The sequence below is a fragment of the Oratosquilla oratoria genome, chromosome 12 (assembly GCF_046742065.1).
Source record: "Oratosquilla oratoria isolate Oo_2021 chromosome 12, ASM4674206v1, whole genome shotgun sequence".
In the NCBI taxonomy this organism is placed as follows: Eukaryota; Metazoa; Arthropoda; class Malacostraca; order Stomatopoda; family Squillidae; genus Oratosquilla; species Oratosquilla oratoria.
Genome location: NC_134788.1, coordinates 35,613,269 through 35,631,902, shown reverse-complemented (window position 1 = coordinate 35,631,902; position 18,634 = coordinate 35,613,269). Strand labels below are relative to the sequence as shown.

At 41.6% G+C, this 18,634-nt stretch overlaps 1 protein-coding gene across 6 annotated transcripts in view; it reads left to right on the top strand.

The window, feature by feature from the left end:
• LOC143031388 (uncharacterized) overlaps window positions 1-18,634 on the top strand; it is a 155,811-nt gene that overhangs the window by 80,487 nt on the left and 56,690 nt on the right. For all 6 annotated transcript variants that reach the window (XM_076195136.1, XM_076195137.1, XM_076195138.1 and 3 more), the window contains 6 exons: window positions 1,773-1,961; window positions 9,791-9,966; window positions 10,351-10,453; window positions 11,812-12,161; window positions 14,081-14,201; window positions 16,014-16,133. In XM_076195136.1, the coding sequence (XP_076051251.1) occupies window positions 1,773-1,961; window positions 9,791-9,966; window positions 10,351-10,453; window positions 11,812-12,161; window positions 14,081-14,201; window positions 16,014-16,133 (1,059 nt within the window). The remainder of the gene's footprint in view (window positions 1-1,772; window positions 1,962-9,790; window positions 9,967-10,350; window positions 10,454-11,811; window positions 12,162-14,080; window positions 14,202-16,013; window positions 16,134-18,634) is intronic.

Below are 18,634 nucleotides of genomic sequence, written 5' to 3'. Positions count from 1 at the left end.
CACAATTGACCACATCTCCGTGGCAATGTAGATTGCCCCCCGCCCTTCCCTTGCCTGCATACACTCTCCTTACAACCGTTTGGTTTACCCATTTGTCCCATGTCATACTCTCTCTGTAGGTTTTTCCGTATCCTGTCCACTATTCATCAAATTTCTCCAAGAACAAATTTATATATCTTTCTTCTTTGAAAACTTCCTCAATCTCCTCCTTCTTCAGACAGTGCATATAATATGTGTTGTATATCTATGTGTATGTATATATAAGTATATATATATATATATATATATATGTATATGTATATAAACTTTTATCCCACAGCTGGAAAAGAAGACACTAATGTCAAAAGTTCTGTATATTTCGATCACTAACTGTGATCCTCTTCATCAGAAAGAGGATCACAGTTAGTGATCGAAATATACAGAACTTTCGATAGTAGTGTCTTCTTTTCTGACTATGGGATAAAAAGTTTATTTAACTCATGTGCTATGATATTACTGTGATATATATATATATATATATACATATATATGTATATAGATATATATGTATATATATATATATATATATATATATATATATATATATATATCACTTGGACAAAATGTAGTGGCATATTGTAAATAATAATCACAAAGAACCCACAGTTGGAATAAAAGGAAACTTAGAAGAAAGCATGACTTCTATATTTCGGCAGCTAATAGCTATATAGCCCTTTTGCTTTACAACTGTGGTGTCTTTGTGATTATATACATATAAATATATATACATATAAATATATATATATATATATATATATATATATATATATATATATATGCATAAGTAACCACTGGAAAAAGTAAACTAATGAAACAAATAATTCCTTCTTTGTATTAGCACTGAAGATGTTATTACACGAAAGCGCTCTGCTTCGTTTGTTTATTTTTCCCAGTGGTTATGCATTTGTGAACAGACGTTCCTAGTGTTTTTATTGCATATATATATATATATATATATATATATATATATATATATGTATGTATATATATATTATATATACACACGTAGTATGCATACACAGTATGTAAATATACACGTACATGCAGCGAGGAGATTGTACTAGCCCACCTTCACACGTAGGAGCTCTGTTTTCCCTCTCACGTTGTACAGGTAGTAACGGCTATCCCCTGCAAAGGGGGGAGAGCTAGTTGTTGGAAAGCCATGTACACAAGTATTTGTGTATATGATTGTAGACAATTTGATTTCCAGGTAGTTTGAGAGGTGTTACTTGAATGTAGTGTAAATTTGTTAGCTTTAGAATGTTGTGTGTTTGTTGTTGTGCTTTCTCTCTCCCTTTCCAGCCTTATATTTAGTGTTTTTTTTATCATTATTTCCCTTTCTATGCTTATCTTGTAATGTCTTGATATCGTCCCAGTTTAGCATACAGTTCCTCTCTGTTCTCATGATAAATGATGACATTAATTCTAATGTTTGCTATTTTTAAATTCACTCTGAGGTAAGCGTTTTTAATTCATTCATGTTTTGGCAAATTAATTTCAGTTTTGCATAGTAATCTCCTCATTTTACCCAGTTTTAATCAGTTAATCCTTGACCTATAACAACTTAATTACGTATATATTTTTCTCGCTTAAAAAAAAACAACAACCGGGACCTCATTGATGGATGTATTGTCAACTTCCTTGATTTCATTCGTACGGATGATGTCTCTCAGCAGACGGAATAACTGGGTCTTCCTGCTTACGAAGTGTATTGTTTTATTTGTCTGTTGCAGTCCAGCCTGCTGTCTGACAAGTTAAAGCGACCCTTCAAGAAGCGACACTCATCCCTCCCTCACGCACCGACGAACCGAGTCAACAAATATCTGGCTCAGGCCATTGAAGCACGCTCGGTGGATAGGGAAAAGTCGACGCACGTGTCACTGCTGACGCTCTGCTTCAGGGATCGAGAGAAGGAAAGAGACGTAAGTAGAAAAGGTTTCGTTGTCTATCACAGCTTCGGGTTCTATTTGTACGATTGGCCCCTCGTCTCAGAGGTGCCAAGAGAGAATCGATCGTTCGATCTGTTGCCCCAGATATCTTGTGCGGGAAACCTGCAGCTCCTACACGGCCGTACAGCCAGCATTCCTTCTAAGCTGTGTGCGCATGCACATGTTCTACATTTAGCGCACATAAAGAGAAAATGTGCACAAACAAGGTTTTCAAATGTTATTAACATCCATTCAATAAAGAAGTTCCACCCAAATATCAACTTTATAAATTCTCTGAAAATACGGTAACTTGCCAACCACCAGACCAATAATTGCTTTGTTTTTTTCCTGCTTCTTACTCTAGCAATTTTATCGCAAATGAGATTACTTTGCCACCTGGCTGGTGTGTATAAATTGTTCGAAAACAATCGTGCGTATTTGCTAAAACAATCAGATGGCGACTCACACAGGTGCGCACATACTTTTCAGAGAAGGCAAAGGTTGCACATGGCAAATAATTAGAGTTGCCACACGTTCTTGCACAGATGGGGGTTGTTTGACAGCCCCTTGTGGCTGGGAGGCATCTGGATCTTTCATAATTGGTTCACAGTTGTCTCTCAGTAGGCGGTGCTACCTTACACAGGAACATAGTGTGGCACTGCTGCGGTAGGAGGGTTGAATGAACGGGTTTTGTTTGTGTATGGCAGCGCTCTCCAAACCGTGGCTTTTTGACCTTTGATATGTGACAAAAAGAAACCAAATAACTATAGGCCTATAAGTTTGACTTCGATCGTAGGAAAAATAATGGAAACTATCATCAGAGATGATATCGAATATCATTTAGAAAGTAACCATTTGATAAATGATAGCCAGCATGGTTTCAGACCGAAACGTTCTTGTGTGACTAACTTACTCGAATTCTACAACACAGTTATCTCGAATTATGACAAAAGAAACAATATAGATTTAATATATCTAGACTTTGCAAAAGCTTTTGATACCGTCCCACACGAAAGACTACTTACTAAATTAGCTTTGCATGGAATAAGTGGTAGCCTATTAGGTTGGACTAGTAATTGGTTGAATAGTCGAAAACAGAGAGTTGTTTTAAATGGAAAAACTTCTGGATGGAAAAGTGTTGCAAGTGGAGTTCCTCAGGGTTCCGTTCTTGGGCCACTTCTATTCATAGTATATATAAATGATATAGACCATGGACTAAAATCTACTGTTTCCAAATTTGCTGATGATACAAAACTGTGCGGAGTGGCAAATGATCACTCAAACCAATTAGATATTCAAGAAGATTTAGATCAATTACAGCAATGGTCTGAAAAGTGGCTAATAAAATTTAACACAAGTAAATGCAAGGTAATGCACATAGGTAAAAATAACAGTAAGTACGATTACAAGTTATTTGGAAATTCGTTAACAAAAGTGGATAGTGAAAAAGATCTCGGCGTAATTATCAGTAACGACCTCAAATCATCCAAGCAGTGTATTTCAGCCTCTGAGAAAGCAAATAAGATTCTGGGATTGATTGCGCGATCTTTTGATTTCAAAAGTCCATCACTCATTAACAAGCTATATAAATCGTTAGTTCGTCCACATTTGGAATATGCTGTTTCCGTATGGTCACCGAATCTCATTAAAGACATTGACAGACTGGAAAAAGTACAACGGCGAGCCACAAAACTGATTCCAAATATCAAAAATAAATCATACGAAAATCGACTTAAGCACATGAATCTGTTTTCCCTAAAAAAGCGTAGACTCAGAGGTGACTTGATACAGGTCTTTAAGATTTTAAAGGGAATTGACAACATCAAAAGTGACCAAATTTTCACATTGAATGAGAATCAGACAAGAAACAATGGTCTCAAACTGTCCGGAAATAGATTCAATTTGGAAGTAGGTAGAAACAACTTTGCCAACCGTGTAGTTAATGAATGGAATAAACTTCCTGCACAGGTAGTACAATGTAGTTCAGTTCGAAGTTTTAAGAATCATTTAGATAAATACCTAAGTAAGATGCTGTAATGATTATAATTTATGTTATATTATTTGTTTTTGTTTTGTTATAATTTGTCTGTCTGATTTTCAGTTATTATTAGTTATATGTCAATTTATAATCATTTACTATTTACCTTTTTGTTTGTTATTCAACTATACCTATGCATTTATTTATGTATTTTATTTGTTATTTTTACATTATTATAGTTTTAATTTATTATTAATATGATTTTTTTTTTTTTTTTTTTTTTTTTTTTTTTTCATCCGACCTAGATATGGATCAAAAGGTCTCCTGTCGGCATGCTCCGCCTTTGTAATCCTTTCTAATGTGGCTCACGGAAATATGTTGGGCGATCTTCTTTTTTCATCACATACATACACATACATATACATACATACATTTACCAAGGCTTTTTCCCCCTTACAAGGGAGGTAGACAAAAAGGAAAAGGCATAAAATCATTTCCACCCATTCCATCCCTGAATACACTCCACACCCCTCCACCCTCCCTCTTATCTTAGCACCTCCTGGATGATGGGTCATCCCTGCACCTTGTCCACTGTCCTTGGTCAGAAACAGTGTCGCAAGACACAGCACATCCCCAGCAAGGCTGCTTCATTGAATTGGCGACCCCCCCCTCTCCATCCCCCCATGCATAAAAGGAGAAGAAGGGGAGAAATCCCTTCGGGCTGCGTCAAATTTTGCTCACACATGCTACCTCACCCCCCATCCCCCGCCCATTCCACCTCATGCAATCACAACATCATCCATATACAACCATTCTCCATTCACCCCTGTCTTCTGACCTTTCCTGTCCTTCCTCAACAGACATTCCCCCTCTTCCCCAAAGCCCCTTTCACCCCATCCATCCACCTCATCCTAGGACGTCCCTTCATGTTCACTCCCTCCACATCTGCCTTCCATACCTCTTTTACTAGTCTTTTTTCACTCATTCTTTCCATGTGTCCAAACCATCCTAATATTCTTTCATCAACCCTATCTCCCAGCTCCTTTTCCACCCCTGTTCTCCTCCTCACCTCCTCATTTCTCACTCTATCCAGCCTAGTAACCCCCATCATACTTCTCAGACACCTCATCTCAAACACATTCAAACTCCTTCTCTCTTCTTCTCTTATGTTCCATGTTTCTGCCCCATACAATGCTGTAGGCACAATCACTCCTTCATACAGTCTCCTCTTAGGATCCATTCTCTTAGCATACATATACCAAGGCTTTTTCCCCCTTACAAGGGAGGTAGCCAAAAAGGAAAAGGCATAAAATTTATTCCACCCATTACATCCCTGAATACACTCCACACCCCTCCACCCTCCCTCTTATCTTAGCACCTCCGGGATGACGGGTCATCCCTGCACCTTGTCCACTGCCCTGGGTCAGAAGCAGTGTCGCAAGACACAACAAATCCACAGCAAGGCCGCTTCATTAAATCGGCGACCCCCCCTCTCCATCCCCCCATGCATAAAAGGAGAAGACGTGGAGAAATCCCTTCAGGCTGCGTCAAATTTTGCTCACACATACTACCTCATCCCCCATCCCCCATCCCCCCACCCATTCCACCTCATGCATCACATCATCATCCATATACAACCATTCTACATTCACCCCTGTCTTCTGACCTCTCCTGTCCTTCCTCAACAGACATTCCCCTCTTCCCCAAAGCCCCCTTCACCCCATCCATCCACCTCATCCTAGGACGTCCCCTCATGTTCACTCCCTCCACATCTGCCTTCCATACCTCTTTTACTAGTCTTTCTTCACTCATTCTTTCCATGTGTCCAAACCATCCTAATACTCTTTCATCAACCCTATCTCCCAACTCCCTTTCCACCCCCGTTCTCCTCCTCACCTCCTCATTTCTCACTCTATCCAGCCTAGTAACCCCCATCATACTTCTCAGACACCTCATCTCAAACACATTCAAACTCCTTCTCTCTTCCTCTCTTATGATCCATGTTTCTGCCCCATACAGTGCTGTTGGCACAATCACTCCTTCATACAGTCTCCTCTTCGCATCCATTCCCAAATGTCTATTCCTCATTACACTCTTTAATCCACCAAGGCATTTACTCACTTCTCTCAATCTACATTCTACCTCCACCTTCACTCCACTTTTTCCTGCCACATTTGCACCCAAGTATCTAAAACTATCCACTTCCTCCAGTCGCTCTCCCTTAATGCTCACTTCCAGTCTACTGCCACTTTCACCCCTTGTACATCTCATCACCTTACTTTTACCCACATTTATCTTTAGCTTTCTTCTATCACACACTCTCCTAAACTCTGTCACCAACTTCCTCAATCCCTCCTCCGATCCTGCCACAAGTGCAGTGTTGTCCGCAAACAACAGCTGGCTCACCTCCCACTTTTCTCCATTTTCTTTAACCATCTCCAATCCCTGACCCACTACCCTTGCATTTACCTCTTGCACTACCCCATCCATGTATAAGTTGAACAGCCAGGGTGACATAACGCATCCTTGACGAAGTCCCACCTTTACCTCAAACCACTCACTCTCTCCATTTCTAATCCTGACACAAGCTCTACTACTCTCATAAAAACTCTTGACAGCTCCTAGAAGCTTTCCTCCTATCCCATATATCTGCATAACCTCCCACAGTGCCTTTCTGTCTACCCTATCGTAAGCCTTTTCCAGATCCATAAAAGCCCAAAAAACATCCTTCCCCTTTCCTATAGCTTTCTCACATATTTGTCTTACCACAAAAATCTGATCTACACAACCTCTACCCGTCCTAAAACCACACTGTTCCTCATCAATTACTCCCTCTGTTCCTCTCCTAATCCTCTCAATCAAGATCCTCCCATAAGCCTTCCCAACTACACTTAACAAGCTAATCCCTCTGAAACTACTACATTCACACTTGTCCCCTTTTCCCTTGTAAAGAGGAACTATACAGGCACTCCTCCAGTCCTCCGGCACTCTACCCTCTCTCCAGCAAACATTAAATAACCTCACCAACCAGTCCACCATCACTGTACCTCCTTTTTTTAAACATTCTGCATGGCATCCATCCAGCCCAGGTGCCTTACCTGGTTTCATCATCTTAACAACTGCCTTCACCTCATCCTTCCTTATTTCTCTTCCATTTTCCTCACTCATCATGGTCATTTTCTTAGCATTTCCCACTGCAACTATCTTTCCCTCCCTATCCTCCTTCACATTTAGCAACTCCCTAAAATATTCTGCCCATCTTCCCCTTACTGCCTTCTCTTCCATTATCATCTCTCCATCTGCACATTTTACCTTTTCTTCTCTACTTGATTCGCCTCCTCTTCCTCTCTTAATTTCTTTCCAAAACATCTTTTTATTACTTTCAAAAATTTCTGTCGTACTCTTACCCCACCTCACATCTGCTCTCCTCTTTGCCTCCTTTACCTTTTGCTTTACTTCTCTTTTCTTTTCTTTGTACCTCTCATATGACTCCATCATCCTATTTTGTAACCAATCTGTGAAAGCTCGCTTCTGCTCTTCTACAACCTTCTTTGTTTCCTCATCCCACCATTCACTACCCTTCCTTCTATTTCCTTCTGTCCTTCTTGTTCCACACACCATCCTTGCACACTTTATGACTCCCTCCTTGAACCATCCCCATTCCTCCTCCACACCTAGCTCCACTCTATCCTTCACTCCCTCCCACTCCTCCTTCAGCTTCTTCTTGTACTCCTTCTCCTTTTAATTTTCACTTAAAGAGTTCACTCTAAGCACCTCCCTACCTTTTGTCCCTTTCCTCTTTCTCCATCTATCCTCCACTCTCAACATACCTTCCACCAAAAAATGATCTGATATTCCCCCACCCTCTCCCCTTAGCACATGTACATCCTTAACTCTTCCCATCATAGTCCTATTTACCACTACATAATCCATCAAGGCTCTATGTACCACCCTTCCATTCACCACCCTCTCCCATGTGTACTTATGCTTGACTTTCTTCCAAAACACTGTATTTGCTATCATCAACTCTCTAGACACATTTCCACCATCAACTCTCCACTACGATTCTTTCCTGGAACTCCACATTTCCCAACCACTCCATCAATTGGACCATTTCCTACCCTAGCATTAAGGTCTCCCAGTACTATTACATTGACATTTCTTCCTAAATCCTCTATGCACTCATTTAAATCTATCCAAAAGGCCTCCCTTTCTTCTACACTCTTCTCACTGCCAGGCCCATATGCACTCACAAAGATCCACATCTCCTTTCCCAGTTTCACCTTCATCCACATTATCCTTGCGGAAACCTCCTTCCACTCCACTCCTGTGGTGGGGGAAAAGAATACTGCCACCAAGTATTTCCACTTGGATCGTAAGAGGCGAGAAGAAAGGGACGGGTATTGGGACTAGGCATCCTCTCCTTGTAGCCCCACAGGGGACATTCCTAAACGAAAGAGTGAAGGCATAAGAGGGTCTGGGAGTTTTCGGACCAGCACCCTGAGGTTTGGGTCTTTTAATGTGTGTGGATGTGGTACAGATGAGAGTAAAAGGGAAGAGATAGGTAGTATGTTTGTGAGAAGAAAGATGGATGTGTTGGCTTTGAGTGAAACTAAGTTGAAAGGGAAGGGTGAGTGTAAGTTTGGGAGTGTAAGTGGGAGGTTATCAGGAGTGAAGAGAGGGCGAGGGAGGGAAGGGGTGGCTATACTAGTAAGTGAAGAGATAGGTAAATGTGTAGTGGAGTGGAAGGAGAAATAAATAAATGAATAAATAAAATAGAAATGAATAAATAATTAAATAAAATAGAAATGAATAAATAAATAAAGATCAAGCTTTATATTCAGTTTTGTTCATGTCTTGCGGCTCAAACATCCGGACTTTATCGAATACGGCTCTTACGTTAAGCAAGTTTGGCCACCTGTGACATATGGTGTGGATGTGTTCCCGACACAACAAAGCCTCTCCATCGATCCAATCATGTCCCTGCGGCATACGCCTTTGGTCCAGTTACACCCCGTATGTGATTTGCCGTGGCTTACTTCGAGGAAGTCTTACTGAGGTGGGGTTCCAGTCCAGGGCACATGTGTCCTTGTTTCCCTTATTTGTTGATTTATGTAAGGGATTTCTCCCCGTCTTTTCCTTTTCTGCATGGGGGGACGGAGAGTGGGGGTTGCTGATTTAACGAATCGGCCTTGCTTTGGATGTGCTGGGTCTTGCAACACTGGTTCTCACCCAGGGCAGTGGACAGGGTGCAGGGATGACCCGTTGTCATCCAGGAGGTGCCAAGATAAGAGGGAGGGAAGAGGGTGGAGGGGAGTGGAATATATAGGCGATGGAATGGGTGGGAGTGGTTTCTATGCCCTTGTATTTTTGGCTACCTCCCTTGTAAGGGGGAAAAATTCTTTGGTTGTATGTATATATCACTGGTGAGAAATGTAGTAACACATTTGTAAATCACAACTAACACCACAGTCTGATGAAAGAAAGAGTTGAGTAAGCAAAACTATGTTGCTAACTGAAGAGGGTTTCAGTTAGCAGTTGAAATATATAGTTTCTGCTTACTGAACTCTTTCTTTCGTCCGACTGTGGTGTTTGTTATGGTATGTATATATAATTTCATTTAATCTCTCTCTGACTTTTGATTGGGGATGTCGGGCTGGACATGTTTTTAATTTGTAAACGGTGGACGTTGCTGTCGGAATTGCCCGGCGACATCCAGAAAAAAATGAGAAAAATGAACTTCATCTTATGTTTGAAAGAAATGAAAGAAAAACGATTGAATTTTCTTGCAACTTTGTCTTCTGTTTAAAAGAAACAAAAGAAAAATGAATTAATTTTCTTGCAGTACCACGAGGAAACCGATGCCGGCTTTGGGACATCTCTGCTTTGTTCGCTGTTCCTGCTGCTCCTGCTGGCGGGTGTTCAAGCGCTCGTTCTCCCGCGCACGCTTCTCTTCCTGTTCCTCTTCCTTGCAGCCTTTGTCACCATTGCCGTCATGCTGATTGTCCTCCTTGCATCCCGGTAAGTCATTTTAGTCATGCAGACTCGGTGGAATCGGTCTGAATTTACATACCATACATAATTATGTGCTCTCTCTCTCTCTTTTCTCTCTCTCATTTTCTCTTCTCCCCCCCCCCCCTCTCTCTCTCTCTCTCTCTCTCTCTCTCTCTCTCTCTCTCTCTCTCTCTCTCTCTCTCTCTCTCTCTCTCTCTCTCTCTCTCTCCCCCCCCTCTCCCTCTCCTGTGTCTCTCTCTCCTTATCTCTTTCTCTCCCCCTTCCTCCCCCATTCTCTCTCTCTTTCTCTCTCTCTCTCTCTCTCTCTCTCTCTCTCTCTCTTCTCCCACTTCTATTATTCTTTCCTCTCTTTAACGCTTCCTTTTTAACATATCTGTTGTTCTGGTGCAGTTTGCGTGTGACCCCATGGGATCCAGCTCGACGTTTCGTCCTGCGGCTGGTCTTGACCGTGGTTGCCGTCACTGTGGTCTACGTCATGGCCCAGGTCAACTCGGTAAGTCTTTCACACCCGTTACTCCCATCCGTCGGCTCAGTCGTCCCTCTGGCGACACACTCAGTCCACTGCAAACGGTCTGTTGCTGCTGCTTCTTAACCACTTCAGTACGACTCGAATTCTCGCGCACAGTATTGGCTGCCATATGTATGATGCATCACACTACTCACATCATAAAGTATAAAGTCACTGCTGTATAACTCGTTCTCTTTTACTCTGAGTAATAATGATGATGATATGGTTTAACGTCACACACCCCCTCTATCAGGAGGCTAGGACAGTGCCCCTCACGGAGGGCTTTGTAGCGTGGAATTCAACGAACCATGCCCTTGGTTCAACTTCACCGGTGGCAGGATTCGAACTGCCCTCACCTCGACCTTCGCCACAAGTGACGATGCCCTAACCCGCTCAGCCAGCAAGCTGAACTTAGTAACCATGTAGTAAGCGCTGAAACTATCAGTTGTTTTAAAAAACGATTGGACAACTTTATGGATGGGGATGACAGGTGGTGATGGATACAGAGCTGCCTAGTGTAGGCCTTATGGTCTCTTGCAGTCTCCTTTGTTCTTATGTTCTTATGTTTCAGTAATAATAAACACAGAGTAATGATAACATGGATTAATAATAAACACGGAATATGTGATCAAACTGGTTCACAGAATCCGAGGGTAACTCGTGTACGACTCAAAAAATATACAATCAATGTGCCAATACTGACATCCTTGTGTACCCACTCGCATCTCATGACATGTGAGCATCGTCATACTGAAGTGGTTAATATCTTTAGCACCGCCATTTTCCTGTAGGAATTAATCTCGTATTCTTGTCCCTCCAAATCGTCTTTTGTTCGTGTCTTTCTGTTCCGTGCTCCCATTTCAGAGCGATTATCTTCCTCTTTTCCTGTTCCCCGTCAACATCCTGTACTTGTGGAATGGGTGGGAGGATGGGGGGTGAAGTAGTATGTGTGAGAAAAATTAGACGCAGCCCGAAGGGATTTCTCCCCGTCTTCTCCTTTCTGCATGAGGGGATGGAGAGGGGGGGGGGGTTGCCAAATTTAATGAAGTGACACTGCCTCTGACCCAGGGCTGTGGACAAGATGTAGGGATGACCTGTCATCCAGGAGGTGCCAAGATAAGAGGGAGGGTAGAGGGTGGATGGGGGTGGAGTGTATTAGGGATGGCATGGCTGGGAATGGGTTTATGCCTTTGTTTTTTTGGCTACCCCCCCTGGAAGGGGGAAAAAGCCTTTGGTATATGTATGTATGTACGTCTCCTCCATCCCGTACTTGCCCGCTTGTCTCTCTTCTACCTCCTTGCCCTCCCCTTCTGTCTCTTACCTTCGCCGGGTTCTTCTTTCAGTTTACCTGCGAACTTCCCCAGTCGGCCTGTGTGCCCCCCAACGGCACGACGGCTGCATCTCCGTCGAGCGCGGCAGCAGTGACGACAGCAGCACCGACGATGACGTCGGTAGAGCCACAGGTATCGGCAGTGGCGTTGGCACCACCTAGAAGTGGCGTACGTAATTTGTGGTGCCCCCTGCCGGAGTACATCCCGCTGTCATGCGTCCTAGGGTTCTTGACGGTTGCGGTGTTCCTCCGCCTGCCGGTGTTGGTCAAAATGCTGCTCCTGGTGTCCATGGCCACCGTCTACTGCCTCCTCGTCTTTGTCACCCACCAGCCGCTCTTTGCTTGCTATGATGCTTTCGTCGGGTAAGTACGTTTCGTTGTCGTTGGAGAGTGGCACCAAACTCGAATGGAAAATAAAATAAAAATGGCTTGTTACGATATGGCAGCATTAGGTATAATAATAAAGATAATAATAATGATAATAATAATAATAATAATAATGATGATAATTTTATTTGGCATTGAATCAATATACATCAAGTGCAGATAATGAAAAGAAAACTTAGTTCAAATTAGCAAGTACAATTGCTGAGGATAACACAAAAAAGCATGTAAGTCAGTGGTTCCCAACCTTCTCTGACTTGAGGCTTGAGACACCCTTGCCAAGCCTTTCAGAAGTCCCCAGCACCCTTACATTAGAAAATCTAAATTCTAGATTGTCAGTATTTTATTGATTCAACATCAGTGTAACAAAATTTTGTCCCTGGATAATATGAAAATACTCATCTTTACACTGATGCTGCTTTAATGAACAAAAATGGATGGCAGAGTAATACGAAAATTATTCTTGCCCTGAATTTTCACGGCACCCTCAATTGATCTCACGGCACTCTTTATTGCTGCGGCACACTGGTTGGGAACCACTGATGTAAGTGAAGCTTAAGGCAAGGTTTACTTTTTATGAATTGAGAGGTAGTTGTTTTTACATATGTACATATATATATTTACATATATATATATATATATATATATATATATATATATATATATACACATATATATATATATATATATATATATATACATATATATATATATATATATATATATACACATATATAGATGTATATATATATATATATATATGTATATAGATAGATATATATATGTATATAGATATATATATGTATATATATATATATATATATATATATATATATATATGTATATATATGTATATATATAATCACTCGCTCACACTCACTCCGTTGGATCTTGAACCTCGTGTAGATTCTGGTCCGCCAACGGTAATCCTCTCCATACCCTTCGGTCCTGTGCTGCTTCCATCCAGGTTATTTTATTTATTCCTCTTCTGTCCATCTCCGCCTCCACTCCATCTATCCATCTCATTCGAGGTCTCCCTCAGGGTCTTCTTCCAGGCATTCTACCCATCATAACTCATTATATATATATATATAAATATGAATATGATGTATTGTATAATTTTTTCTTCTTTTTCTTCACTCCTACACACTAATGGAGGGGATTGATGATTTATGCATTTGTTTCTGAAAATGGTAATTGGGTAATTCATTTCCATTAAGTTACTGTGGTGTCTTGCCATAAGATTTTGCGTTCAAGACTGTAAGTTTGTGTATAAAACTGTAACCATAAGAAAACCATATTTTTTTTGTCACTCACTGTTTGTTTCACATAACACGAACACCACGTAATGAAAAATGGTACTCTTTACAAAGGTTCTCGTAATCAGTGTTGGTTTTCAAATTGTTTAAAACATTAAAACGTGCATCACATGCGGAAAAAAGGGTAAGATTTTTCAGCTTACATTGTAAGACTTGAAAATCATAGAAATTATGCAAGACTTACGAAAAAAACATAAAGACTTGATGGGTACGGTAATTGCCAAATTTTTTGATAGATGAGTGCCATTGCCAGTTGGTTTAACCTCTTCACTCTGGGGCACATCGCACGTCTGGCAGCATTAGCTGGCTGACGTGCGATGTTGCGTCATAATAATCGCATTATAAAAAATAAAGTCAGTGCTTAATCGTTCGTTCTCTTTCACCCATGAATTTTGATAACCATAGAAAATATGATGAAGCCAGTTTAGAGATAATGGAGGTTACGTAGGTACAACTACAATAAATATAATCAAGACGCCGACGTCGGCATCATCGCGTACCCACTTGCTCCTCATGACGCCTACGTAGGCGTCACCGCATGGAAGTGGTTAATGAAGAGATCCTTCTCTCTCAACGCAGGGCTGTGGTGCCTGGCGAGGTGCTGAGTGCCGTCTATGTGATCATGTTTGTGCTGGCTGTCGTTGCCCATGGTCGCCAGGTGGAATGGACTGCCAGGCTTGACTTCCTCTGGCAGTGTCAGGTCAGTAATTTATTTATTTATTTTTTTATTTTTATTTTATTTTATTTTATTTATTTATTAATTTTTTTTATGCAGCCCAAAGAGATTACTCTCCATCTTCTCTTGTACTGCATGAGGGGACGGAGAGTGGGGGGTTGCCGATTAAATGAAGCGGCCTTGCAGTGGATGTGCTGCACCTTGCTGCATTGCTTCTGACCCAGGGGAGTACGAGATGCAGGGATGACCTGTCATCCAGGAGGAGCCAAGAAAAGAAGGAGGGAGGGGTGAGTGGATGGGATTGGAGTACGTGAGGATGGAATGGCTGGGAGTGGATTTATGCCTTTGACTTTGGCTACCTCCCTTGTTAGGGGGAAAGAGCCTTTAGTATATATGTATTATTATTATCATAGTTATGCATACATATACCAATGGGTTTTTCCGCCTTACAAGGGAGGTAGCCAAAAAACAAAGGCATAAAATCCGCTCCCACCCATTCCATCCTCCACATACTCCACTCCCATCCACCCCCTCCTTCCCTCCCTCTTACTTGGCTCCTCCTGGATGACGGGTCATCCCTGCATCTCGCCCACTGCCCTGGAAGTTATGATTATTGTTATTGTTACTATTGTTATTATTATTGTCATTGTTGTTGTTGTTGTTGTTGTTGTTATTATTATTATTATTATTATTATTATTATTATTATTATTATTATTATTATTATTATTATTATTATTATTATTATTATTATTATTATTATTATTATTATTATTATTTTCTATTCTATTCTATTTATTTTTTCCAACCTTGAGTCTTTGCATTTTGTTCTTTATTTCTTTGTTTATTTGGGAGACGGGTAAAGCCGGGAATCTGCTCTGTGTCCTCCTCTTCCCTCCTCTCCTCTCCTCTCGTCTTTCCTCTTCTCCTCCTCTCCTCTTCCCTCTTCTCCTCTTTCCCCTCTTCCCTCCTATTCCCTCCTCTTCCCTCCTCTCCTCTCCTCTTCCCTCCTCTCTTTTCCTCTTCCCTCCTCTCCTCTTCCCTCCTCTCCTCTCGTCTTCCCTCCTCTCTTCCCCTCCTGTTCCCTCCTCACCCTCTTGTTCCCTTCATTCCCCTCCTCTTCCCTCCCCTCCCCTCTCTTCCTTTCCTTTCCTCTTCCTTTCCTCTTCCCTCCTCTCCTCTCCTCTTACCTCCACTCTTCTTCCTCTCGTCTCCTCTTTCCTCCGCTTTTCTTCCTCTCCTCTCCTCTCCCTTCTCCTCTCGTCTTCCCCCCTCTCTTCCCCACCTTGTTCCCTTCATTCCCCTCCCCTCCCCTCCCTCTTGTTCTCTTCCCTCCTATTCCCTCCCTTCCCTTCCTTCTCCCTTCCCTTCCCTTCCTTCTCCCTTCCCTTTTCCTCGTTTTCCTTCCTTTCCTCTCTTTCCTTCCCTTCCTCTCATCCCTTCCTCTCATCCCTTCCCTTCGTTCTCCCTTCCCTTCCGTTCTCTTCTTTTTCCTCCCCTCCCCTCCTGCCTTCCACTCCCCTCCCCTCCCCTCATTTTCCCTCTCTTCCCTCCCCTTTCCTCTCTTCCCCTTTCCCTATTCCTCCTACCCTCCCTTTCCCCTCCCTCCCTTGATGTACAAGATTGTAGGATCGCTTACGTAATATTCATTTCTCCTATTTTTTCCGCTCTCAACGACTACCGAGCCACCGTAACGCTTGCGTTGCCGCGGCTTCACAGGCACAGGAGAAGCAGGATTGTAGGATCACTTATGTAATATTCGTTTCTCCGTCTCCTTTTTTTTCCGCTCTCGACGACTAACGGGCCACTGTGACACTTGCGTTGCCACGGCTGCACAGGCACGGGAGGAGAAGCAGGAGATGGACGCCCTGCAGGAGAGCAACCGCCGCATCCTCTTCAACTTGCTGCCGGCCCACGTCGCCACGTACTTCCTTGATAATCAGTTCCGAGACAACAAGGTAAGGAACTGGAGTTGGAGATTTGGGGAGGGGACGGGGAGACGGGCCCATGCGTAAGAGGACATTGAGCAGTGCAGTACGGGGTTCTCTTTCTGGGATGTTGTAGGAGGGCGGCAAATATACGTCATGATCACAAAATTTATACCCGCAGTGGGAGGAACTCGTCAAGCTTCAAGCGTCAGGTTTTTTCCAGAGCGTTAATTATTAAGAGACGTGCTGCTTTGAAAAGGCATATAAAAGCAGCTAATCTCTTAGTAATTAACGCTCTGGAAAAAACCTGACACTGAAAGCTTGACGAGTTCCTCCCACTACAAGTATAAATTTTGTGATCATGATGTATTGTAGAGAGTCCTCCGAAGAAGGTCATAGAGACCGAAACGTTAATAGGACAATAAATGTATTCTAAAGCCCACCTTTGTTTACCCTTTCCCATCTATCACCCTCTCAATTGTAAGTATCTTCACAGTGGTAAAAATAGTGTATTAAGTCACAATTCCATAAAGACGCTACGTTAGACAAAATCATGCGTACACCTCGGAGGCTGATTCGCAGCTGATGCTGTGCCTCGTTTTGGCGGCAAAATGCACAGAGATGCGAGTGTCCTCGGTTCTTTCGTACTTTGTACAAAAATACCGTACAATAATTCAATTCACAATGACAAAGGCTAACACCCACTGGGCACTAATATTATAAGCGGGAAATTATACATAGACCATCGCAACGTTCCAGCAGACTTGAGAAATGTAGATCCGTATTTTGAAAAATAATTTATGTTTACGTTTACTTCTCGTTGGTGGGTTGCAGTTGTTTGGGTGGATACCGTGACAAAGTCGGAGTTAGAAAAGGGTTTCTTCTGAACTGGCTAAAATTGCCTGAGGTAAGATAGGAAATCGAATAAAAGTGACCGTTTATACCTGAATGGAATCACCAGTTATGGTGTAGTCAATCAAATAATTCTGACCATCGTCTACAATTCGAGCCGAGGCTCACGTGCTACGTGGTAAAGCGACGGCTTCACATTCTCGTGGGCCTCAGTTCGGGTCTGGGGACGACGGTCGGAATTATTTGGGTAACCGTTCATGTGTAGGACAGTACACATAGGTCTCTTAATCCTACACTTGCTGACCGCCACTTGAGCAGACGTTTGGGCCCCAGGACGTAAACCTATTTTGGGAGTGGAAAAGAGAGATAGATGGGAGTAATATATATAAAAGGCCTTTGTTAATTGTAATTCAACCTGTATGAGGAGTCATTTAGTATCTATAGTCTATCATATTTGGTTGATAATCGTAGCAATATTACTTTTATATCTGTTTTGAATGGGGTACAGGAATACCTCACTATACAACCGAGTGCTATAAAGTAGGTTAAAACAAATGTTGGGTGCAAACATGTCAAAGCCCCCATGAGGAGGCAAAAATAATTGAGGGGGAAGAGGGTTGATTGACAGGGTCCATGAACACAACAACCCCCCCTATTATTTACGTACACATAAAACCCACCTTGATGTACAAATTTTTGCACTGCAATTGGTCAGCAGGGAACACAACTCGGTTGTATAGTGAGGTATTCCTGTATTCATGTTTCTGTCACCTGATAGGGAAGGGAGCAGTCGCTGGTTGTCATTGAAAAGGCAGAGCAAATACGGCTAAAATTGACGGAACGATCTGGGTTCAAATCCAGAGACTGTCCATCTCTCAGGGCCTAATGGTGGCATTCTTAAAAAAAAAAAAAAAAAAATCTTTCCTTATATAAAAGCTTGGAAGGGAAAGATTTATATAAGGATTTTTTTTTAACAATACCACTGTAAGAATCTTAAGGTGGTATTCTTAAAAAAAAAAAAAAAAATCTATATATAAATCTTGTATAAAATATCTGAAGGGAACGATTTATATAAGGAAAGAATTTTTTTAACAGTACCATAAGAATCTTATGGTGGTATTCTTAAAAAAAAATAAATAAAAAAAGTTTCCTTGTATAAATCTTATATAAAATCTCTGAAGGGAAAGATAAGGAATTTTTTTTTTTTATCAATAGCACCATAAGAATCTTATGGTGGTATTCTTAAAAAGAAAATTCTTTCCTTATATAAATCTTATATAAATTCTTGGAAGAGAAAGATTTATATCAGGAAAGAATTTTTTTAACAATGCCACCATAAGAATCTTGTGGTGGTATTAAAAGAAAAAGAAAAAATCTTACATACATACATACATATACCAAGGCTTTTTCCCCCTTACAAGGGAGGTAGCCAAAAAGGGAAAGGCATAAAATCATTTTCCCCTATTCCATCCCTGAATACACTCCACACCCCTCCACCCTCCCTCTTATCTGAGCAACTCTTGGAGTCATCCCTGCACCTTGTCCACTGCCCAGGGTCAAAAGCAGTGTCGCAAGACACAGCACATCCACAGCTTGTATAAATCTTTCCCTTGCAAGGATTTAAGATTTATATAAGGAAATAAAAAAATTTAACAATACCACCGTAAGAATCTTATGGT